Raw genomic sequence first — 22,407 nt, 5'->3', positions numbered from 1 at the left:
TGTGATCTTGCCAATATCAACAATCCTGGTACTTCTAAGAAAGGAAATAATTCTTTAATAAAAGCATTACTGATTTGCCAAGATAAAAATTCCACATGGCAGAGAGACATGGAAGACAGGTTTATTGTGCTGGACAACCATGAAACTAGGTCAGATACATGCTTTCTGGAGATTCTTGATGGCTGTCACGGTGTGACAGCTACAGAAACAATTGTAGCAAAGCTTCCACTTTGATTTCTTGAACAGCTTTCTCACATAGATTCCTCCTACAAAAACAAAAACAAAGAGCAAATTCTAGATTTTTTTTTTTTTTTTTTTTGCCACTTCAAGTAATCAAGGCAGATTACAGGGAAAAAGAGAAAAAACAGGCAATGAGGAGACCAACAAGACCAGTCTTGTCAAGAAAAGTGTACCATGAAAATGTATGCCAAGTCCTTTTGAAGAATGCAGATTTTTACAGCTGGGAAGGATTGAGATTTCCAAAGTTCACTGCAGTTCAGTGGTAAAAATAATTCCTAGTGAAGAGACGGATGGCACTGGAGAAGAAAGAAAACATCCTGAAAACAACACACATAGTCCATTAGCCAGGACAGCTAAAGGTGTTACTGGGCTACTGCATGTTGCTATTATAGGTAAGTATGTTCCATGCTAGGATTTTTTTTCCCTTCATCCAATAAAGGAAGAAAAAAAAAAGCCCAAAGAAACCAACCCCCCTAAAAAAGCCCTGCAAACATAAATTAATCTAGAGATTTGCTGGCATTTGGTATCTGGAGATAAAAAGCAGCAATTTCTTTAGCTTGACAACATGAAGGAGACATGATAAATTTCCTCACAACTGATACTGCTATCAGACCATAGGATTCAGCTTATTAGATAAGTAGCCTGAGCACAATATTCAAATTAAAGCATTTAATTCAATTTACTAATATAAGACTTAGGAAGCATTCCATAATACACAAAGGACCTCTGTAAGAATAATATGAATTTTAAAATCTTTTTCTTATTTTTTAAATCAAGAGGTTTAAGGTGTTATCACTTTAGGACAGGGTTCTGATTTTTGATCTGATAAAGTCCTTGTGTCAATGAAACATGCTTAAGATATTCTTGTAATTAATTTGTTTCATTGGACTAACTGCCTCCACATTTTGCTACCAGCAAAATGAAAACATTATTTAAGGGAATAATCTGAATTATTATTTTCTGAAACAGGAATCAGCTGTATTTTACTGTCATAAAAGAACTATTCAGACCTGTTTCCTTTTGAAGTAGAACCTTGCTTTTCTATAGTACAGAATCAGTCATTTATTACCATCAGAAACAATGATACATTCCTCATGTTTCTGCACCCACTCTTGCTACAAGAGGCACTAGAGAAAGCTCTTGCAAACTAGCAACTCTAGTCACTGTAACTTCCCACCTGGTGATTTCTGTTACCAGTCAAGCCCTCTCCTGTACATGAAACAGCTGTGAGATGACAAGCAAGATACTTGCTTTCCCACACAGGAGTGCACAAGCAGTTCTATTAAACAAAAAAAAAAAAAAAAAAAAAAAAAAAAAAAAAAAAAAAAAAAAAAAACAAAAAAAAACCAAAAAAAAAAAAAGCTGGTGGGTGAAGAGTTCCAAATGGATTTGTGTCTACTGTTACATTCTCTTCCTGCCTCTGCATGAAGCACATGGCCAGCACTACACCACTTTCACACCATCCCTCTCCCTGGCATCAGTAAGCTGGGCTGACACTGCAGCTGACATCAGAGGCTTTCTTCCTGTGATGTGTGCATTCACACAACTTTTAAGACATCATATTTCTCCATATGAAATTTGACCAAAACTCCAAAACTAATGATCAGCAGAAAAAAAGAACCATTTGAGAGGCTTCATTGTTGTCAGGACAAAACAAAAAAAAAAAAGAAAAACAAAAAAAACAAAACAAAACAAAAAAATCATGTTCCACATTTGAAAAAAAAAATTCCAGATATAAAAAAATATTTTTCCTTAACAATAACTTGCACTTATCTGCCAGCCTGAGAAACACTGTAAACCAACTTTATCATGCACTGACACTGAACTGGGACTAGGTAACTGTGGTGTATCTCACCACCTCCATTCTTCAGTGTTTGCTGCTACAGCTATACTTCACCTCAAAGAAGCTTCCTGCACCTATGTGACTTGTACAGGTATCAAAACAGGTACTTTAGCATTAGCCTGGCTATTCTTTCAGGAAATGCAGTCACACATTTTCTGGTGTGAAAACTCAAAAAAGGCTGCAATGTTTTCAGAAGCGTTTCCACCTTACTGGGACAGAAACACACTTGATACCAAAGAGATTGATGAAGGCAAGAACTGAGGCTAGGTGAATTCTCCACCTAATTGCTTCTGGGTCTTGTTACCTGCCTCCATCCATTCCTTACAGGGAGGGTTTCATGCTGGCTGCAATTAAGGATACCATAAATTCAAGCTCTGCTAACAAGTTAAGGTTCAAGTCCATCAGACGGACTTTAAACCTTTTATGATTAAAATCCACATTTTTGAACCGCTGCTAAATACACATCCATTTAATCTAAGACAATTAATTTTCCACCAAATGTACCACATCAAAGGAAAAAATTCATGCAACATGAACCTTCATTTTCCCCCAAGGAATGAGTTCTTACAGAAGTAGACATGCTCCTTCAGCTCCAGACAAGCAACTAAAGAGGATGGTCAAACACAAGGAGCAGGAGATGGTGACACAGGCCACCTTCTTCATTTAGTACCATATTGATAGGTCAGCTGAGTTTTCTTGATTCTTTTGCTCTGTCTCTGGTTTGCAGACAAGAGAGACTTGCCTCCAAAAGGGACTAGATTTTACTCTCTCTTGCAGTCAAATTGTTCCACACGGGTTACATTATGCCCTTTGTTAGGCTTACAGTTGGTGGTCCTGCTCCAAGGGTTCAAAGGATATTTTACACATTCTTCCAGCTCTCCATGGAAATCAGAGGAAGGAGGGGGAAGCAAGCACAAGGACACATACAGAGCACAACTTAAGGCATTTACAATTTATAATTAATTAAAAAGGTTTATCCTTTCAGTTTGGTATTTTGAATCATTTTTTGATTTAAAGCAGAAGAAATCTGCCTTCACAGACTACACTTAGCTGTCTCCTACAGTCAGTGATGCCCGTACTGCCCAAGAAACACAACTACTGTGTAAGCAATGTCTACCCATACACCCCTTTTCAGAGCTCTGTGCCCCAGTCCACTCAGACAATCTTAAAAACACAATATAAATGAACAAAGTGCAGCCAACTCCAGAAAGGCACCACACCCCAGGTAAGTTCCTTTTGCCTGGCATCACTTTTACCCTTATGCCAACACATGGAGCAGACAAAACAGCTCCCCTTACACAAGAAATGGTCTCCCAGGCAGCCACAGAGGATGCCAAACAATACAGCACTTCAGTTCAGAGCTCTTGCCTTTATGCTCTGTGTTCAAGTCTGACATGATCAATCCCCTGCAGTGCTGCAATTTCTAACACTTTCAATTCTCAGATTTCAGAAATGCTGAGGGACAGGGGAAATACCTCTTCTTACTAAAGCAAAGAAATTAGTCCTCAGCTTCACACAATGACTAAGAATTCTTGCTCCCTTGGGTGCCTTAACCACGTAAGATATTTAAGGCAACACATAAGTAAACAGTAAATCCTACATCATGTCCAAATTACTTTCAAGCACTAGAAATTGTAGGTTGCTACAATTGAGCTGAAACTTCTTGCTGAGTTCATTCAGACCCTTGAAAGCACACACTCATAGGAGGAAAAAGCAAAAGTATTTGAGAAAAATAGAGAGGTTGCATCTTGACTGTTTTTTAAACAAGAGTACATATTTTCGTATTAGACTGCACTTCAAGCTGAATGAAATGTCACCTGAGATCCTCGCAAGACTTTATTTGCAGTCAGGAGATTAAGATTCCAGAACAATCTCCTAAGAATGGAAGGGGAAAAACCACAGAAAATCTTGCCGCAAAACCAGAAATGGATTCAATGATGGACATATTGTTGCCTGTGAAGTAGATTATTAACAATAATCTCAGTTTTTTTTCCAGTCCTTAACAAAAGCTCGATACTGTATTAGCAGTATCTTTAAAAAATCCAGGATCCCATAAATATTATTGTAACTTCAGATGCTGTATGGGCAGTCTTACATAAAAATGGAGTTAATGTCTCTCAAGAGCACTTCTAATGTGGGAGGAAAACACCTCAGAATGATGGAAACATCAGCACTAATAAACCAGATTAGTAGAGGGATACCTGAGAACTACAAGTGCTCTTGGACATCACAGAGCTCCAGTGAAAAGAACATCTATTATGCCTGCACCTCATATTGCATCTGTCCCTGTCATTGTTACTCGCCAGCTTCTTATTTTGGCTTCTTATGGGCTTTAAGGGGTTTTGGATTACCTGAAGTACTTGCACCAAAACTCAACATTCACTCATTATTTGAGAGTGCATGAACACTTCAACAAAACAGGACTTCATGTCCTGTATCTAGTATCCCTCACTGGAGACAACTTAACTGACTCAAACACTATTAAACATCTGCAAGATAGAATACAGCTATATTATTCCAATGAAGTACATACCACAAGAGTCAACCTAGTCCAGAACTGCCTCTTTTCAGTAAAAAGGAAGTAAATTCAAAGAATAGAGATACACTACTCCAATTCTAGCACACAAGGCAACTCTGAAGAACTCAGTTTGAGGACAGAAAATTTTATCTGAGTTTTTAACCACAGTGAGACTTCAGAGGAGGAAGAAACAAACACTGTGCAACAGGTCCAAGTCACAGCTATGACAGTTTCAAGAGAATGTGCTGGCATCAGGGTCTAAAGCCATGAAATTGCCCCCACAATAAACAAAACCACACCATCTAATTCTAACTCCAATACACAGCTGGCAGAAAAAATGGACTCCAAATCATTTTGTGGCAAACTGCAGGTGATGTTGGTCAAGAACTGCTAGAGACTATCACCATTGGGTTCTAAACCACCATCACAGTTTGAAAAATACACAAAAGTGTACCTGATCAATTTCAAATCACAAGCTGAAGAAAGGACACAATCAGCTCAGAGACACTGCAATGCAACAAGTCCCCTTGTGAACAGCTGGCAAAGACTGCATTAGCTGCAGGTTCAAGAGCCAATATTACAATTTTGATCATACTTCTAAATGGATGTGATAAGATACCAAATTACCTCAACATTTAAAGATTTATCATAGGATGACTGGAGTGCCTAAGTGTATATATAGGACAAGCTTATATTTAGCCGTGCCATGAATTTATTGTAAGCATCTTTAACGCTGACCCATACAGTGAATCAGACATCTTATCTGGAACTGTACAAATGCGATAAAACCTTCTGAAACTCTCAATAAGAAGCAGTAATCAAATTTTTTTTAAACCACTTTATTCAAACCTGAGCACCTCAATATAAAACTAAACACTGGTGAACTGTCATTTTTCTTGCTAAACCCAGATTACTGCAAATTTAAAATCTGCACAAGTAAGTTTCTATCAGTTCAACATTTAAATAGACTAATTCATCTCTTCTGACACACTTTGTAGATTTCATATAATGAAAATAACTAAAAGAATTAGTGCAATATACTGGACTGATCAAAATAAAATGTACTTTGGAAAACAAAGTTGCGAAGTTCATTACTGACAGACAGCAGTACTTATGTTACAGATACAGGAGCATCATTTATTACTGTTCTAGCCATAAAGGAAGAACTCAGAACCCCCTTTGATTAGAGAGGAAAAAAGTTAGCTTTAAGTAACTGTACATTCTGTATACCTTTAAGCAACTCTTAAATATTACAGAAAGTATTAAACAAATGTAGACTACAATGCAGAGTACCTATTTACAGTACATTAATATCCAAATTTAAAATTAAGTTGGATGTACATAATCATTAGTGCACTATTTTTTTCCTTAGGGGAAAAACAAACTGTAATGGCCAGCAATGATCAGAAACAAGAAAGAAGTCACAGACACCGAGTTTGTTGTGGTTTTACTTGAAGAGCTCTTACAGTTTGTAGAGGACAAAAAACCCCATATCCTAAGTTGTAGAGTTGAATTTACTGGTCTGTACCCTCTGCACAGATTAGAAATGAAGTTAGACTTGATTCATCACTAATTCATTAAGATAACTAACTGGGTTGATATAATTTACATACAGTGTACCAACTAAAACTCCACTTTCTGGCAAGCATAGGATTCTTAAAATTGTTAATGCACGTATTATTTGTAATAAAATTATTAACCTATGGAATGTATAACTAAACAGTGGATACCTGCAGAAACAACTGGTTGCATCAATACTGCAAATAAGTTTAAGCAATTTTTAGACCCTGTTTCTACTGAAGTTTTAAAGCACAATTGAGAATTATGAAAAGACCCAAATCTATTTATTATAACAGTGATCAGTATTGAGGCTACAGGAACTGGCCAATTAGGTCCACAGAAAGTAGTTCTTCTACACCCCTAATAATAACAACTGATTTTTAAAACCTTTCAACTGAAGGAAGTTTATTCCGCTTCCATCTCTCCTCTACTGCTGAAACATTACAGCCAGTGGTAGATACATGCATGTTAAAATTTTAGGTCAAAATAAAACTCTTTATCATGAACTTGAGTATTATCGTAAGTCTCTTCGCTGTTTGGAAGCTGTACTGGACCAGGTTAAGCACTCCAATTCCATGGTTATTAACAGTTAGGAAGCAGAAGAATATTCAGAACAGTTTAAAGCAATTGATCTTTTAGTTACTACAACATTGACTCTTGGGTGGTTGTGTGGGTTCAGTAAGGTCTACTCCTCTTCCTCTGGCAGAGCTGGCTCCTGCATTCTGTGGTTCATTCTTGGGCAATTTTTTTGCTGGAAGGTGAACAGGAAGTAAGAGTTAAACCCGAGATTTTACCAAGATTAAATTACCTGAGCAAACAGAACAACACATTATAGGCATATCAGTATACTCATTGCATAATCTGATTTGATTCAGTGCACTGGTAATGACAGAAGTGAAGACACTTCTTAATGATCAGCTACTTTATCTATGATTTCCAGGAGTGAAATACGTTGGTAACTTGAGCAGTGAAATGTATCTGCACAGGTGTGCTGTGCCAGTAAATGACGTTAGTGCAAAAGATACAGAAACATTGAAAAGGCACAAAACACAGATAGAAATGGGTTGAACAGTTCCCAGTTATCCAGCCAGAATAAGTGTTTGCAGACAACATATAAAATGGCCCTCAGCACCAGATCAACCCACTCCTATTTTTTTCAAGCTGTCTCCTCTCCAGTTCTTATGAGTCAATTGACCAGTAATTTCTTTGTTGCCCTTGTAGCTCCAAGATTCCTCCTCCATCTTAACACAAAAAATAAGGGTGAAAGCTGTCACCCTTCTGAGCAGTATTCTCCTAGATTTCTCTCCATTAGAAAGTTGCTAAATTCTGCACAAAAGGACTTCCATGGGCCTATCTTACCAGGGCCCAACAACACCTTTGTTCTATAGTTTGGCTGAATGGTTTCACTCCAAAGTAATTACTTCTGTCAGTTTTTAGAAGAACTTTTTCTAAAATGAAACCCAGCCAAATAAACTGCAGAGCAGACATCAACATGTTGTGGTGCCAGATAACCTCAGGGTGCATGGCAAAAGGGTGGGCCACAGGGATCCTCTCTGAGGGCCCCTCCAACTTGCGCTGTTCTACAGATCTGTGATAAAACCCAACAATCCACATGGCACTAAGCTGCTGAGCCAGTACAAAGGGACAACCACCAATAGAAAAATGCCTTTAGAGCTGTCTTTTGGATTCTAGAACTGTATCTAGAATTGCATTAACATTGGGTTTCTTTAATGGAAGTTCTGAATGAGTGCAGAAGCAGTCAAGATACAAGCAGGTGCAGCTTGCACCCAGCAACTGTTTCAACATTCTCATTTTTCATTTTCTCTCAGCTTTAAGATCATATTTGCACATGGTCCCGAGGATTGCATCCACATTTTGCAGGACATTCCAGATTACATGCAGTATTTACAATCTCATAAAAATTTCCATTCAGAGTCTACTGCTGCACAGATCTTGTTCTGATGCACTGACAAAGCTGAATTTCACTCCACTGATGTAAAATATTGCATGGCCAAAAAACATTGCAGACAAAACACACAGTTACTAATTGGGCTTTTTTTCCCCTCAAATTTACTTTGTAGGCTTCATTAAAATATGGAGGCAAGAATAACTGTTGATACATCAAATGTAAAAAAATCAGATTTTGGGGATTTCTTTATAAACAGGAAGCAAACTGCACCATTAAACACAATAATTTTGAAATTTCACCAGAACAGTACAGTTGAGTATTTCTGTATCATTAAATGCAGGCCTATATTGAACATTTATGAGGAAAATATACTTTTCTGTCATACAGTTAAGTGCTTGTGTCTATCCCCCTTCTTCAAGTACTTATAGTTAATATGAAGCAAGTACTTGTTAAATAGTGTTGCTATACTGGTAATTTAATTTGCATCTGCTGGAAGTTTGAAGGGCACCACAAATTACCTCTTGCTCCCCTGACTCAGAAAGCAGAAGATTAAGACTTCTTTACAAACATTTAATTTTAACATCAATGATGATTTTTCACAAAAAGTGGGTTAGAGAGGTGCAAGAGGCAAAACAGATTGAATGAGGTTATTTGATGCTATACATTACTATTACCACTAGTAAAGCATCTGCTATAATTAAGGTTACTACTAAATAGATCAGCGGCCAGCCTAAAAATGAATTATTTTTCCTCCACTTTCAGAAGTTTATTAATAATGAAATACAATTTTGGTATCAGCAGAACACACAAAAATTCTTGGTTTATATTTACTAGTACATTTAAGCATCTTTACAGAAACTCCTAAGATGATGTTAAGTTAAAAATATATAAGCAGATTTACTTTTCACATGCAGGGTCTTTCACCCACAACTTGGACACTGAATTTAAGCACACATTGCCATCTTGGGCACAGCTTTTGGATTTCAGTTAGCTGCTTAAACAAAACTAAACAAATGAAAGAGCTTAAGGACACTTCAATACCAGAAACAATTTACACAAAAACCAGAAAGGATAGGAAGACTGTCATGGTCTGAATCTCATGAAAATCATTATTTTCAGAGTTCTCAGTTTGTTCATAAACTCACCAATTGCCATGAATATTTCATTTACGTTCATAGATGTTTTGGCAGATGTCTCCATGAACAATAGGCTGTTGTCATCTGCATAAGCCTGTGCTTCCTGAAAGTTAAAATAAGAATATATTACTTCATTAAAAAAAAAAAAAAATCTCATACAGTCATTAGACACTGTATTTTAATTGCTACAAAGGAACAATTTCTACAGCATTTTCAAAGACAGACAGTTTGTGGAAACACTTATTTGACAATGTTATACACCAACTAAGGAGAAGTTACAATTCTACCAATCAGTTAAATAATTAGAAGCTTTAAACTTAAAAATCCCTAAATACTAATCTGAAATATACCCAGGTAGAAAAATCTCATGCAAAACTAAATAATAAATGAAAATATTTATGAAAGAGACAAGCCCAGTGCAGAACATTTGCTCTGATACTAAGTATAAATAAGCTTCAGAAAGTGTCACCAAGTCCATTATTACCCTGGAAAAAGGCAGCCTGTGAACTATCTTGAATCTTTCAACCATTGAGGCAGATGGATCACAACAGTTTTATTACCCTGATACAAATTCACAGTGACAGCAAATAAGTAGTATTCAGTATTCTGCCATGTTACCTCTCTTTTCGGGATGAATTTTAATCTGATACTCTGCTCATAAGAACCTATTTTTGCCACTTCTTATTAGTCAATTCAGCTGAGAATCTCCAGCTTCTTATGATTATGTAACTGCCTTTGCGTTCAATAAGAAATCTGCAAAAAAGCTGAACTACAGAACACTATGATGATAAGAATAATCTACAGTGCTCTCTAATTGACACCCATTAAGATCACTGTAATTGTATCTGAAGCAACACATCAACAAATACCTAGAAATCGAGTAAGTGATGTGCAATGAGAAAGGCCTGTCAAGCCCACAAGGAGCCATAAATCCACAGTAGCAAAACCCTTAACATCTGAAAAACATTAAGACTATGATAGTTAAAAAATAGTACTGGTAGATCTACTTTGGTCGTTAAATGTGATTACATTATTGACTGCAGTCATGCGTGAAATTTTTGTTAAATACCACAATTTTTCATAAAACATGAAAGTCTCCTGTCAACTCTCACTCAAGTACAAAATTAGAAAGCTGGCAGAAAAATGCCTAAACCAGGGCTATAATTCAACTTATAATTCAACTCTCTACAGTTACAAAAGAATTCATTACTATATGCAGCTGCATCTCACACAGTGACCCAAAACACAGAATTACTGACTAATAAATACTATCTTAATTCAGATTCAGTCAATCATGAATGGACCAAAACCACCTGCAGTTAGTTTAATCCAGTTTAAAGGCTATTTTCTGATGACTTGATTAAACTTTCTAGAAGATAAAATACACCAGTGAGAGCACAGAGAATCACTAAACCAAAAGAAATGCCATGAAAAGCTCAATTAAAATTTGAACACTGCTTCAACAGTACAGCCTAAGCAAGTTATGCACATCAATCAGCTTTGTATCATACGATAATCAAAATCCTCTGGCTGACAAATCAGACATAACAGTTTGCACTAAGTTACTGCTACTTCATCCACTGAAACTCTAGTTACCAGTAATTTTGGGTAGAAGACAGAAAGAGGTCACATCAAAGAACAGATACTCAATTAGCCTTGAAGCTATGCAAATAAATTAATTATTCTTCAACGTAAAATTAATTATTCCAAAAAGTCTATTCCTCCATATTACAGAAATAGGTTTTTTGGAAACACGTATAATTTAATTAGTCTCAGTTGACATTTATACTTAACAGCATGACCTCCATAATAACTAGCTAGGCTATGCATAAAAGCTCCCCCTAGGTTTATTTACTATCTATTCAAACAAAATGCAATTTCTGTTAACAAAAATTATGTACGTACCTGGAAATCCACAGCTCTTTTGTTAGCTAGATCAGCTTTGTTTCCTGCTAAAGCTATTACAATGTTAGGACTTGCTTGTCGCTGAAGTTCTTTGACCCAATTTTTCGCTCTGGCAAAGGACTCCTGTTAATGATTGCAAAATGATGCAACTGAGTTTTATCATCCTTTTGTGCTCACCTTTTATCCCCATCTCTGTTATTTACACTTTAAGCACGGAAACCAATGCAAGGCTGCTACCTTAGTCCAAAGGCACACTCCAAATTGCCAGCTGAGCTTTTAAAATGAAACATTCCTACCCTTAGCTCTCAACTATGCTTAGCTGGGATAATGCTGAAGTAAGTAGGTAGGATGATCTTTGTGTAGGGAGAGTAAGGGAAGAAGTGGTTAAGTGAGAAAACAGGAATTTCAGTTTCTCTGGAAGATTCAAGTGTATGAACAGCTATATTGAAAAGGCCTCAAAATTACTTAATTACTGAGCACTGCTCATTATGGTACATGATTTCTAGGGGGTTTTGAGAGCTCTGGGGTGTAAGTCTCATTTTATCAGAAACAAATGAAGCTTAACAGATCTAAGTTGAAATAAAAAAATCTAATAACCTTAGGTTTTGGTCTCAATAACTTGTGCTACCTTTCCAATCCTTAATCAAAATTTGCAAAAATGCAATACTAAAATTATGTCTTTACTATCAGAAATAAAAGTGCAATGTGATGAGAGTAACAGCTCGAACCCTGTGAACTGATTTCAGTTCGAAACATGTTTACATGAGGATTTTTCTCTTTTTAATACAAAATAAAAAAAGACAAAACCAAAAACCCCAACCCTAGAAACAGTCTTTTAGACAGAAAAGTTTAGAGGCACAAATTGACCATACACAGTGCAGTATGAAAGCTCATCCAGCAGAAGGCATTCCTGCCCACGGCAGGAGTGTTGGACTAGACAACTTTAAAGGCTTCTTCCCATCTAAACCATTCTGTGATTCTACAAAATGATGAATTGATTTACACAAGTCAGTGAGAAGTAAAGATCAGTGCAAGACTAGTAACTTCCAAATCCCCCTTGTGCATCCCTAATCCAAACTTACCTCGTTTGTAATGTCGTATACCACGATAGCTGCTTGTGCTCCTCTGTAGTACATGGGTGCTAAACTGTGGTACCGCTCTTGCCCAGCTGTATCCCAAATTTCAAATTTTACCGTTGTATCATCCAGACATACAGTCTGGGTTAGAAAAGCAGCTACAAAAGAGACAGAGGTGCTGAAACCAGAACTTGGCTTATATCTCTATATTCGTATATAGTTATGTCCACAGAGATGCAAAACAATTCAAGCCTACTATTAAAATACAATAGATTTGATGCAAGCATTAGCTGATAGTCTGTAACTCTGATCAATATAGGTGAGTTATTTAAACAAGTTAGACATAAGAAAGCAAAAATTGTAAAGAATTCCCTTTTCACTCAGATAACAGTGAATCTAAGTAACTATAAGCCTTCTCTTAAACCTTCTAGAAACAGTCTGTTAAAGCAGGATGTGTATTAGAGTATCAGTAACAACATCCCATCATTCTATAATCCAACAGTTCAGATATTTTCACTTCTATACATTTATATGACTTGAATAGCATCTTAAAACTGTGATTTTCAGCTCCTAACAACTTCACCTTAGCTAACAGGTCTGGAAGGAAAAAGCGCTTCTTATAAGTTCTTGTTCTCAAAGCAGCTACATTTTTGACCTTGCAAGTGATCTCAATAATTAATTTCAGCACAACTTCAACACCCTGCATTTTCAGGGAAACTTGCAGACATTATGCTGAACGCATTACCATAAATAATGATTTTCAGTTACAGAAAACACTAAGGAACTCATTCCAAGTCTTCAAAGAGTTACTCCTAGGAAAACTTTTCCATTCAGATTAAGGTACAATCAGAAGTCTGGAGGTGAGTGCCCAAACAGCACAGAAGCCAGTATTGAAAGCTAAGGAAAGCCCACTGCTTAGCTGAAGCGGGAACTCTGATCACTGGGCACACTGACGGATGGTGGCCAATTTAAATCAAATGTCCGAAGAGACACTGACCCATAACGTTTGCATACCTGGGATTTCATCCTGCCCTATGTACTCTGAGACATCATAGCCTATGAATCACTCCAACACTGCTGCAACCTTCAACTCAACTCATTACAGAAACCAAAATGAAGCCAATCTTGCTCTGTAAAGGACATTGTAACTAGCATACAGAAGTGTCCCTGTTTCGGCTGTGAGCAGCAGATGCATGGGACTTAGCTGCTGGCTGGGGTTAAACCCTGACCAGAAGCTGACTCCTTAAGTGGTCAGGTGCTCCTGCTTCAGAGGTATTAGCATCCATCACAGATGAGCAGGCAGGCTGGAGAAGGTAAAAGCTTTGATGCTTCAGTGTTAAATCAACATAAATCTGTCTAAATGCTACATATTCGAACACTGGTAGGACAGGCTCCACTTGGCAGCTCCCTAAGCAGCCCAGAAACAAAGCAGAGTGGAAAAACACCATACATCCTGCACTAAACTAAGGGATTCTTCCCCAGAACCAGCTCAATATTATATTTCTCCAAGACAGAGAGAAGGTGTTAAGAAAGCACATACATTATTCTCTTAACAGAAGAGAATTGTTTTTGTCAAAAGTAACATTTCAACCACTTTAAAATGTCAGTTAATTTCTGCAAAAAAGATAACTTTCTTCAACCTTGCCAAGGCCATAGTAAATTGAAAATCATCTATTAATTATCTGAAAGTCTATCATCTTCAACAGCCATACTTTTGTCTTAAGCAACTAATAGGCCTTGCTACACTAGTCTGAAGTGGCAAAACCACACCACCACCATCCAACATGTCTGCCTGTAACTGCACTCCCTTTCAGATGTTTTTATCCAGATTCACAATGCACATAAGCCTCTCTTTGTAAAAGGCCCTTCTGTATACAAAGAAAATAATGCCTTAGGCAACCAGAAGCCACACAGTTAGACAGCTTTCTCTATATAAAACTTGTCTGAATCCCAACATTGCTCTATGTAATAGTTATCAGCTGTATTATATAGCATTTTCCTTGTTTCTATTTGATACAGAAGAGGCACAAGTTAATACAGATTGCACTAAACCTTATATACCTGAACATGAACTTAAGACTCTTGTTTAACCTTTGTTTAGATTTTGAACAGCATAAGGGCATTTTGGTTATCTCAAACACTAAAACAATCAAAAACTAAACAGAGGTTAAATGAATTTGGGATCACTGCAATGGGACAACAAATGTCAGTTAATTTGAATAGTTTTTTTTAAACTAAAAACCTTGTTGACATTGCAAAGGTAATTCATAACACATCTTTGAGAATGCTCTCTGCATTACCACACAGCTGTTTATCACAGTATACAGAAACTTTCATACCAACACCTATCCTCAAGCCATGATAAAACTCACAAAGCCAAAAATGTGCATTAGTAGGACTACTAAAGTAGAAAATATGTGGTACTCTATGCTGACAGATAGAAAAAATAAATACATGTAACAGCTAAAAATAGGGCAAAAGAAGAATGCAATGAAATTCAGCTTGTGCTTATTTTTGTAAGCTTTGCAGAGTTTATACATTTCAACAACTGTTGGTGTGTGAAGACACATACAGACCACTGAAAGGCCTTCACACAAATATTACAATGGAACAGGCTGACTCATGCAAGCTTCTACAGCTACTACTGGAGAGTATTTATCAATTCATAAAATCCATACTTTGTAAAGTCTGTATGCTGTTAGGTAGTTGTAGGATATATTTAAATTTATCCAAAGAGGAACACGGCTCAAAGCACAAATAACTCCAAAATACAATATAACTTTAAAAATCTGCCAAGGGGAAGAGTGCAATAAAATCTGTTTAAACAGATTGTTTGAAGTCACAAAATGGAAAAATAACACAATAAATTCTGTGGTTACTAACACAAGAATATGTCCAGAAATGTAGCAAGTTCTCCAAAATCAAAATGAAAGTCAGCATGTATAAGTGACAAACACAAGCTTTCTGGAAGATGCAACGCTCTTTTTTTTTTTTTTTTCATAGAAACTAAGGTCACAGTTCTTACTAAGCACTTATTTCATACATACAGCAGAATTAAAAGAGCCACACACCCACTTACAAACAAAATGTAACATTAAGCCCAGGTTTGAAAACTATGCTGTTCAAGAACACATTTACTACCTCCACTCGAAAAGGATGTTTACATTTAAATCAGAAAGTTCTAGTTCTCAATTACTGACACAGGGCTCAGATTTGATCCTTGCTGTCAATGACCTCCTCTAGAAGTGCCATTAAAGGTTTTCAAGGGCAAGGGCAATATAAAAACATAAAACAGATTAACAGGGTAATTTTCTCACCTCCAATCGTACTTTCTTGAAATTCATGAAACTGTCCTTTTACAAAACGAAGCACCAAACTTGATTTGCCAACTGCAGACTCTCCTAAAAGTACTAGTTTGAATTGGCAAATTTTATTTCCAGCATTTGGCCCGTTGGGCCTTGTTGCTCCTCGATTAGCCATGTCCAAATTCGAAAGCAGTCCTTTGTTTCAACAGCTTTTGAAAGCAAGTTCCACTGAGATCTGAATCCTGGTTCTTCTGCCAGTAACAACCTATTTTGTGAAAAGACAGTGGGTGCATTAGATTTACAAACCAAGTAAGAAAAGTCTCATTCACTAATGCAATATATTATGTATACCTTGACTTAAAATTTACCAAAGTCAACAGTTCAGACTACAGGTACTATTATTGGTAAGTTGTCAACTACAGCCAGAATTTATAATACCTGAACAAGAACTTATCTTCTTCAACACCTAGTCTTCCCATTAAAGCTTCAAATTATCACATTAAAATCCAATTATGCTTCTTCTTGCAACACCTTAGTCTCCTGTCATTTCTTAACAAATCAAGACTGATGTAAAACACAACAGATTCAGATTTCAAATTGTCAGTAAACTAACAAATGACAAGAAGCAGTAACTTTTCATAATTATGCTATTGCTAAACAATATTTCAAAGTCATCACTATTCAAGGATGATAAAAAACTGAGCAAATTGGGAAAACTCAAACACCACAGTAACTTCTTTCCAAGTGTAGTTCATCAATTCACTTTTATCCCATCTATTAAACACAGTTTCCTTAAATAAAAATACAGATACCCTGTCTAAATAACAACTGTACTGAGAAGCAAAAGTGAAGCCTTCCATATGAAAACCAATTGGCCAGTAAGAATTCCAGGCCACTATGGTAGCACAAGCTACCATAGAGAAGCTACAGAGAAGTACCATACAATGAAAAATTTCTATTTCAAATACTTACATGTGTTCTAGATCAATATTAACAACAGAGATCTTTGTTAAGAACAAGTACAAACAGTGTATTGCTTAATATGCCTACTCTTCTTTCCAGCTGACTAAAAAAGCCCCATCCATAGTATTTATTCATATGGAAAGGAAAGCTTTTAGACTCTGCTGGTATCACTTCTGACCCTAATATTTATGCTTTTACACACATAATAGTAGATACAAAACAAAAGACCTATCAAAACTAGCCCATAACTTTGTCCTACTCCAGCTGATCATTTATTTGAATTGAGCCCATTTTGCAGGGATACAGCTTTTCTAACATCTATGATGCAAGTTAGGTTAGAGTACATACTCCTAATGCAAAAAATGGCTGTAATTCATATGTTGCAAAAAAGTAAGCAAACATAATAGTTTCAAACTACTTCCTGTTCTTTATTCCTTGTGATAAAGCAACTACATTTTAAACCAAGCATTAGTCTTTAGCCATCTTCCTATTTCAAACCCCTCAGCACACAAACCAGGCACTTGAGCATTGCAATTTGCTACAGGCCTAGCTCAGATGGTGAGCATTCCTTCTCCTTCCTAACTCTCCTTCAACCCAAATCCTGAAGAACTTTCTTTCCTGGAAACTGTTTCAGCAGCCCAGCAGAACCCTATCCTTCAGTAAGATACTCCCTTACAAACTAATATTCATAGAATAAATAAGACAAAATCACAGCATCATTTACTGAATAATGGAACAGCTGAAAAACAGACATTTCTCACTGTAAACAGAATACATGCCTTAAAAATATTTTCAACATCTTAGTGACACTTCTATTTGCTCATGTTCCTCCTTTTCTCACATCTCTCAATTTATGTTCTTTGAGGCAGAATATAAAGATTTTGCATTCTGTCCTGAGTTTGTGTTCCATTTGACTATCACATCACACTTAAATAAAAAATACATATTTTTTAAAATTTCAGTTGTACAACATGATATATTAAGTACCACATTTTAGCTACACATTCTTAGAAACATGTGAAAGTGTTCCACAGTGAAAGAATGAAGCAAAAAAGCCACAGCAAGTCTTACCACCATTCTTATTAAGTACCACATTAATTCTATACGAAGATCCCTATTCATTAAACTAATTTTGGTGAAGTATTTCACAATACAGGAATGGATCCAGTTATTTAAAAAATAACAGACCTTTCATCCTTACCATAGAATAAAATTTTTGCACTACCACTGTGTTGGTTCTCAGGCAAGACTCTTCCCCCCTCCATGCTGTGGAAATATGCTTCAGAAATTGTGGAATGATTTGGATAAAAATGGCTCAGTGACAGCAGTTAATCTCTCCCTAATTGTACTACAATAGAGGATGCAGCAAGGCATAACCAAAATATAGGTGGTTCAAAATACTGTTAGCCATTTGTTTATCTTTTCCCTTGGAAAGTAATGAAGACAATTAAGTTACTTCTGTTTTAAAATGAAAAAAAAAAAACCCATCTGTTTGCTGTAGCATTCCAGTGTGTTTTTAGATAACCATGAAATAATTTAAAACCCTTTAATCTTAATACATCCCATGTTTTTCCAGACTCTGCAGCATTCATAAAAACATAAGGACAACATCCAATGACTGTGTGACTTCGTACTCCTGGGAGCAAGTGACTTCTAGATGACACACAGTGAAGAAATCAAGCCACTGTACAGGTTACTCCCTATGACTGCTTTTTTGCTTGTTTCCCATACTGAGAGCAAAAGGAGCTATGAGAAAAAAACATTTAACTCACATAATATTTACCAGTTTCACCTGAGCATTTACAGCTTGTAGTTATTCAGATTCTTACTACTCACAAAACAGTAATTACTACCCCTTGCAAAACTACTTCAGAACACAAAATCGACACCGGTTGTCAAGAAAAATATCTAGTTTGATTTTTATAGATGCCCAAGCTACAGAAGCTGTAGTTATCAGGGAACTTCAAAGTTCACATTCTTACAGCATCCCTTCCCTGAAATCATTCTAGACAGTCAGATACCATGTACAAAAATAACCAGCTCTAAAGCTGATAGTAGGCCACAGTACCTGACAGGAAGGCCATCTAAGAAACATACTGCAAACTTCATCCATCCAACAGTCACATCAATGCATGTAATAAATTAATAATGAAACCTACTAGTCACACCATCCACTTTTCAACAACCCAGGATAAAAGAAAATGTAAGACTGAAAACCCGATAGAGCACATCCAGATGATTGTGGCATACTAAAAAAGTCACTAATACCTTCTGTAAGGGTATATGGAAATCATCTTTTGAAGCAGATGACGGCAAAACTCTGTAGTTAAATACAACATGGCAGCATACTTACACAATAAGCAAGGGAAGTACCTGCCAGATCTAAACAGAAGCAGTACTGCAGTTTGACACAACCACTACAGAATGGGTTTGGCCTATTCTTTTCACATCTATGAGCTGAGCAAACAGTGCCTCATAAAGATTTAGAATATTTCAATACTACAGTCCCCCATGCACAATCCAAGTCTCACATTAATTCTACTGGTTCTTAATTCATCAGTAAAATACAAACCTGGAGAGCCTGGGAGGACTCCAGTACTGAGTACACTCAGTACTTTACACACACACTGTGAATTCAGCTCTGGTGAAAATTTCCTGGAAAAAAATCCACTAATATAGCTTCCCTTCAAATTTTATATGCAATGTAATCATTATGCTTGGTATGTGAAGAAAGAAAACCTGGGCAAGACATTTTCATTCACCTACACAAAAGCAAGTACACAACTGCTTGACTTGAAACAAGCTCTTAAACTGATACATATGAGAGTAGTGGAAGTGATCTGCTAATATAAAAATCTGCTAAAGAAACTATTATAAACATCTTTTGAGATGTATGGCTTCACATGCATAGGAATGAGGGAGATTTTCTTACTTTTATAGAGTTTAACACAAAAACTCCATTTTGCAGTCTTGGGCAGTACAAATATTGAGGCCACTCTGCAAAGTAGGAATTTTCACTTTTCTGAATATCCCCCCCATTACAGAGCAGGTGCATGCTGAAATGCCAGAACACAAAGCCCAGAGCATATTGTACTCCTGGTAATCCCACCAACTAATTTTCTGGGTATTCTCCTCACTCCAGAAGAGACATTTGTATGCTGTTGGACAGTATTGAGTTTTATTTATGAAAGAGTCCTAAGTATTTTAACAGATCAAACACAAATCTTATTATGCTTGAGTCTGTGCATAACATACCAATAGCCCCAGCCAATACCTACAAACTCTCAATTTAATGGCATAATTCAGTCATGTAAGCATAAGCACTGGCCTATTTTCAACTACAACACAGCTAATACAGAAGTATCAAAGTAACACTGGTGACAAAAGCCAGCCTACTGAAGAGATTAAGACAGTGAGCACTGTTCCTACAATTAATGTGATTAAGTGTATTATCAAATACAAAAGCCACACAAAAAAATTCTCGATAAATTTAAAACTGGAACATTCCACCACTTTTATATCTCATAGCAAACAACACTGTTTCTTACTAATAAACTTTTGTACACTGCATTAACAGACACAAAGCACACAATACTGAGGCTACAACTATTATCCATCTACTTCAAATTTCTTTATACTGGACTTTCTTGAATGTTTTAAAAAGCAGTAACTAAAAAGTCTGATATATTAGCCAGTCCTACTAACCAAATTTTCTGTTATTCCTTCCAGGTTCAGCACTGTACTGCAGTGTTCAAGACAGTGACAGCTAGCTTGTCACATGCAAGCCAGTTTATATTGAAACATAATGAGACCAAGTCGTACAAGTGAATCAACACAGTTGGTGCAAAAAAATCATAGCCCTACAATTAAAGGTAATAGCCACCTCATAAGCTCATCCAAATGATGAATGGTACCAATTGGTTTCAGATAAACTGGTTTATCATACAGGAAATGTAAGTGATGACTATAATACCACTGTCTCTAGCCACCCCACTTCAGCCAACATCTACCTTTTCCTGACATTTCTCATTATGGAAGAACAATACCTACATGCAATCTGTAGGTAAGCCTGACTGTAACTCTGAAGAGTCGCTATGAAACTGGAAAAAATTAAAAATGCCATAGTTTTTACTTTGCCTGAATGTTACATGAAAGAAACCGATTAATTTCAGCTGCTTTATTGGCGGTTTAGCCTCTTATTTCCATCCTCAAGCTCTGAAAGCAGCGTAAGGTAGCCGAGAGAGCAGCCTTTCGTGGCCCTATTTGGAACATTCGGATAGTTCTTATGCAATTCAGCTCTCCTCTAAAACATAAAAAGCTTAGGTTTGTTCCTCCACCCTACCCTAGCTTTGTGTCTAGCTCCAATTCAGTGCGATGCAGAAGATATCCAGCACAGTAGGCCTGTCGCGATCCCCCCGATGGCGACGCGTTGTCGGGAGCATTTCACTTCCCCCCCAGTTCACCGTCCTCCTTCCAGACTCAAGCGAAAGGGAAAGCGAGGGACCCAGCACCCAGCCTCCCCTTCCATATCCCATTCAGGGCGACTCGAGGGGCACGGCCCTCCCGGCCGGCCCCAGACGGCGATACCGCTCCGCAGGAGCGCCCGCACGCAGGGGAGGATCCCCGCTCTCCCGGGCCCAGCCCCTCCAACCCCCGCCGCCGCCTCCCCTCCCCCGCGGCTCCCTTCCAGGCACAGGAATAAGGGGAAGTGGGAAAACCGGGGGCGCCATTTTGAGCCGGGAAGGGAAGAGCAGCCTCCCCTCCCCGCACGCCGGGCTGCCCATCTCGGCCACCCGTACCGCGGCACGACGCTGCGCAGCGCCGGGGGAGCGGCCGCCGGCAGGAGCCCGGACAGGGCGCGTCTGGCCGCCGCCGGGGCCCCCCCGCGACGCCACCGCCTCCTCACCTGGCCGGGGGGGGGAAGCCGGGGCGGCGGCGCAGCGATGTCCGTCCGTCGGTGCGTGCGTCGGTCGGGGCTGGCGGGCGCGCCGGGGCAGGGTGGGCGGAGGAGGGGTAGGAGGGGAGGCGGCTCCTCGGTGGGGACGAGGGGCGGGGGCGCAGCCGTGCCTCACCCAGCCCCGCCGCCGACTTCCGCCGCCGCCTCTGCCCCGACCAAAACACACTCACACACACACAACACGCACTTCCGCCGCCGCCACGTCACTCCCGCACGCGCCGTGCCCTTCCGGTTCGCCCGCGCCAGTCACGTGGCTCCCTTTCTTTCCCACCTTTTCCCCTCCTCCTTTTGTTCCCGCTCCCACGGCTGCCCAGCCGCACTCGGCAGTGGGGTGTTCCCTGCCTCCCGCTGCTCCCCAGCAGCTGGGGAACAGTCCCTGGGAGCGACCCGCGCGTCTTCCATCTTCCATGTACGGGGGGTGGTGAGGCTCGGGAATGGGCTGCTCAGAGAGGCTCAGGATGCCCCATCCCTGGCAGGGCTCGAGGCCAGGCTGGGTGGGGCTCTGGCCAACCTGCTGTAGTAGGAGATGTCCCTGCTCAAGGCAGGGCAGTTGGGTGATCTTTAAGGTCCCTCCCACCCCAAACTATGCCGTGGTTCTCTGCCAATCCTCTAGGGACTGCATTGCAGCCTGAGGAGGCCACTGAGGTGCCAGGGTATAATCCTTTAAAGAACCAGTTTCCAAAGCTATTAGTCAAATGAGTTGAAAGGAGAAACTACATAGGAAAACCTGAATTGCCATCGAGAATTTGCCTGTTTTAAACACTGAAGAGCACTGATAAAGCCTTACGGGTTGGCTCATTTTCGTTAGAGTGCTAAAAACTGGAGAAAATGGGTTGCTAACAAGTCTTGATTGCTTCATAGCACGAAGTGAGAGAGCGGGATAAGGGCCAGTTGGCCACAGGCTGTAAGTCGGTTGTAGCGGAAACAGAACAATCATGATAAGTGCTTCTTCAGTATAGCAGCTTTAACAAGGTCTAAGAGTTGGCATTTGAAAG

At 38.5% G+C, this 22,407-nt stretch overlaps 2 protein-coding genes across 4 annotated transcripts; one reads left to right on the top strand and one right to left on the bottom strand.

Annotated features, from left to right (window-relative positions):
* On the top strand, positions 1-6,621 carry PP2D1 (protein phosphatase 2C like domain containing 1; the record flags this gene model as incomplete). The annotated part of the gene is given in 9 exon segments (XM_079299349.1): positions 1-231; positions 235-329; positions 421-640; positions 4,238-4,268; positions 4,271-4,412; positions 4,866-4,963; positions 4,966-4,999; positions 5,001-5,086; positions 5,089-6,621. Coding segments are annotated over 9 exon segments (1,089 nt in total), but the record flags the coding sequence as incomplete, so codon positions are not given.
* RAB5A (RAB5A, member RAS oncogene family) lies at positions 5,628-21,955 on the bottom strand. 3 transcript variants are annotated; one of them, XM_079300361.1, is made up of 6 exons: positions 21,362-21,955; positions 15,505-15,757; positions 12,194-12,345; positions 11,112-11,234; positions 9,216-9,309; positions 5,628-6,912 (listed from the first exon to the last, which is right to left on the bottom strand). In XM_079300361.1, exons 2-6 carry the CDS (start codon positions 15,665-15,667, stop codon positions 6,797-6,799), a joined length of 648 nt encoding a protein of 215 aa, XP_079156487.1. In that variant the 5' UTR covers positions 15,668-15,757; positions 21,362-21,955; the 3' UTR covers positions 5,628-6,796. The 3 variants fall into 3 exon arrangements, with proteins under 3 accessions (XP_079156487.1, XP_079156488.1, XP_079156489.1); XM_079300362.1 differs by having other exon boundaries at positions 21,255-21,613; XM_079300363.1 differs by lacking the exon at positions 21,362-21,955 and adding an exon at positions 20,798-21,124.
* Between the last annotated feature and the right edge of the window lie 452 nt (positions 21,956-22,407).

Source organism: Erithacus rubecula (genome assembly GCF_903797595.1).
Source record: "Erithacus rubecula genome assembly, chromosome: 3".
Taxonomy (NCBI): Eukaryota; Metazoa; Chordata; class Aves; order Passeriformes; family Muscicapidae; genus Erithacus; species Erithacus rubecula.
This window is presented reverse-complemented; position numbering and strand designations above follow the sequence as displayed.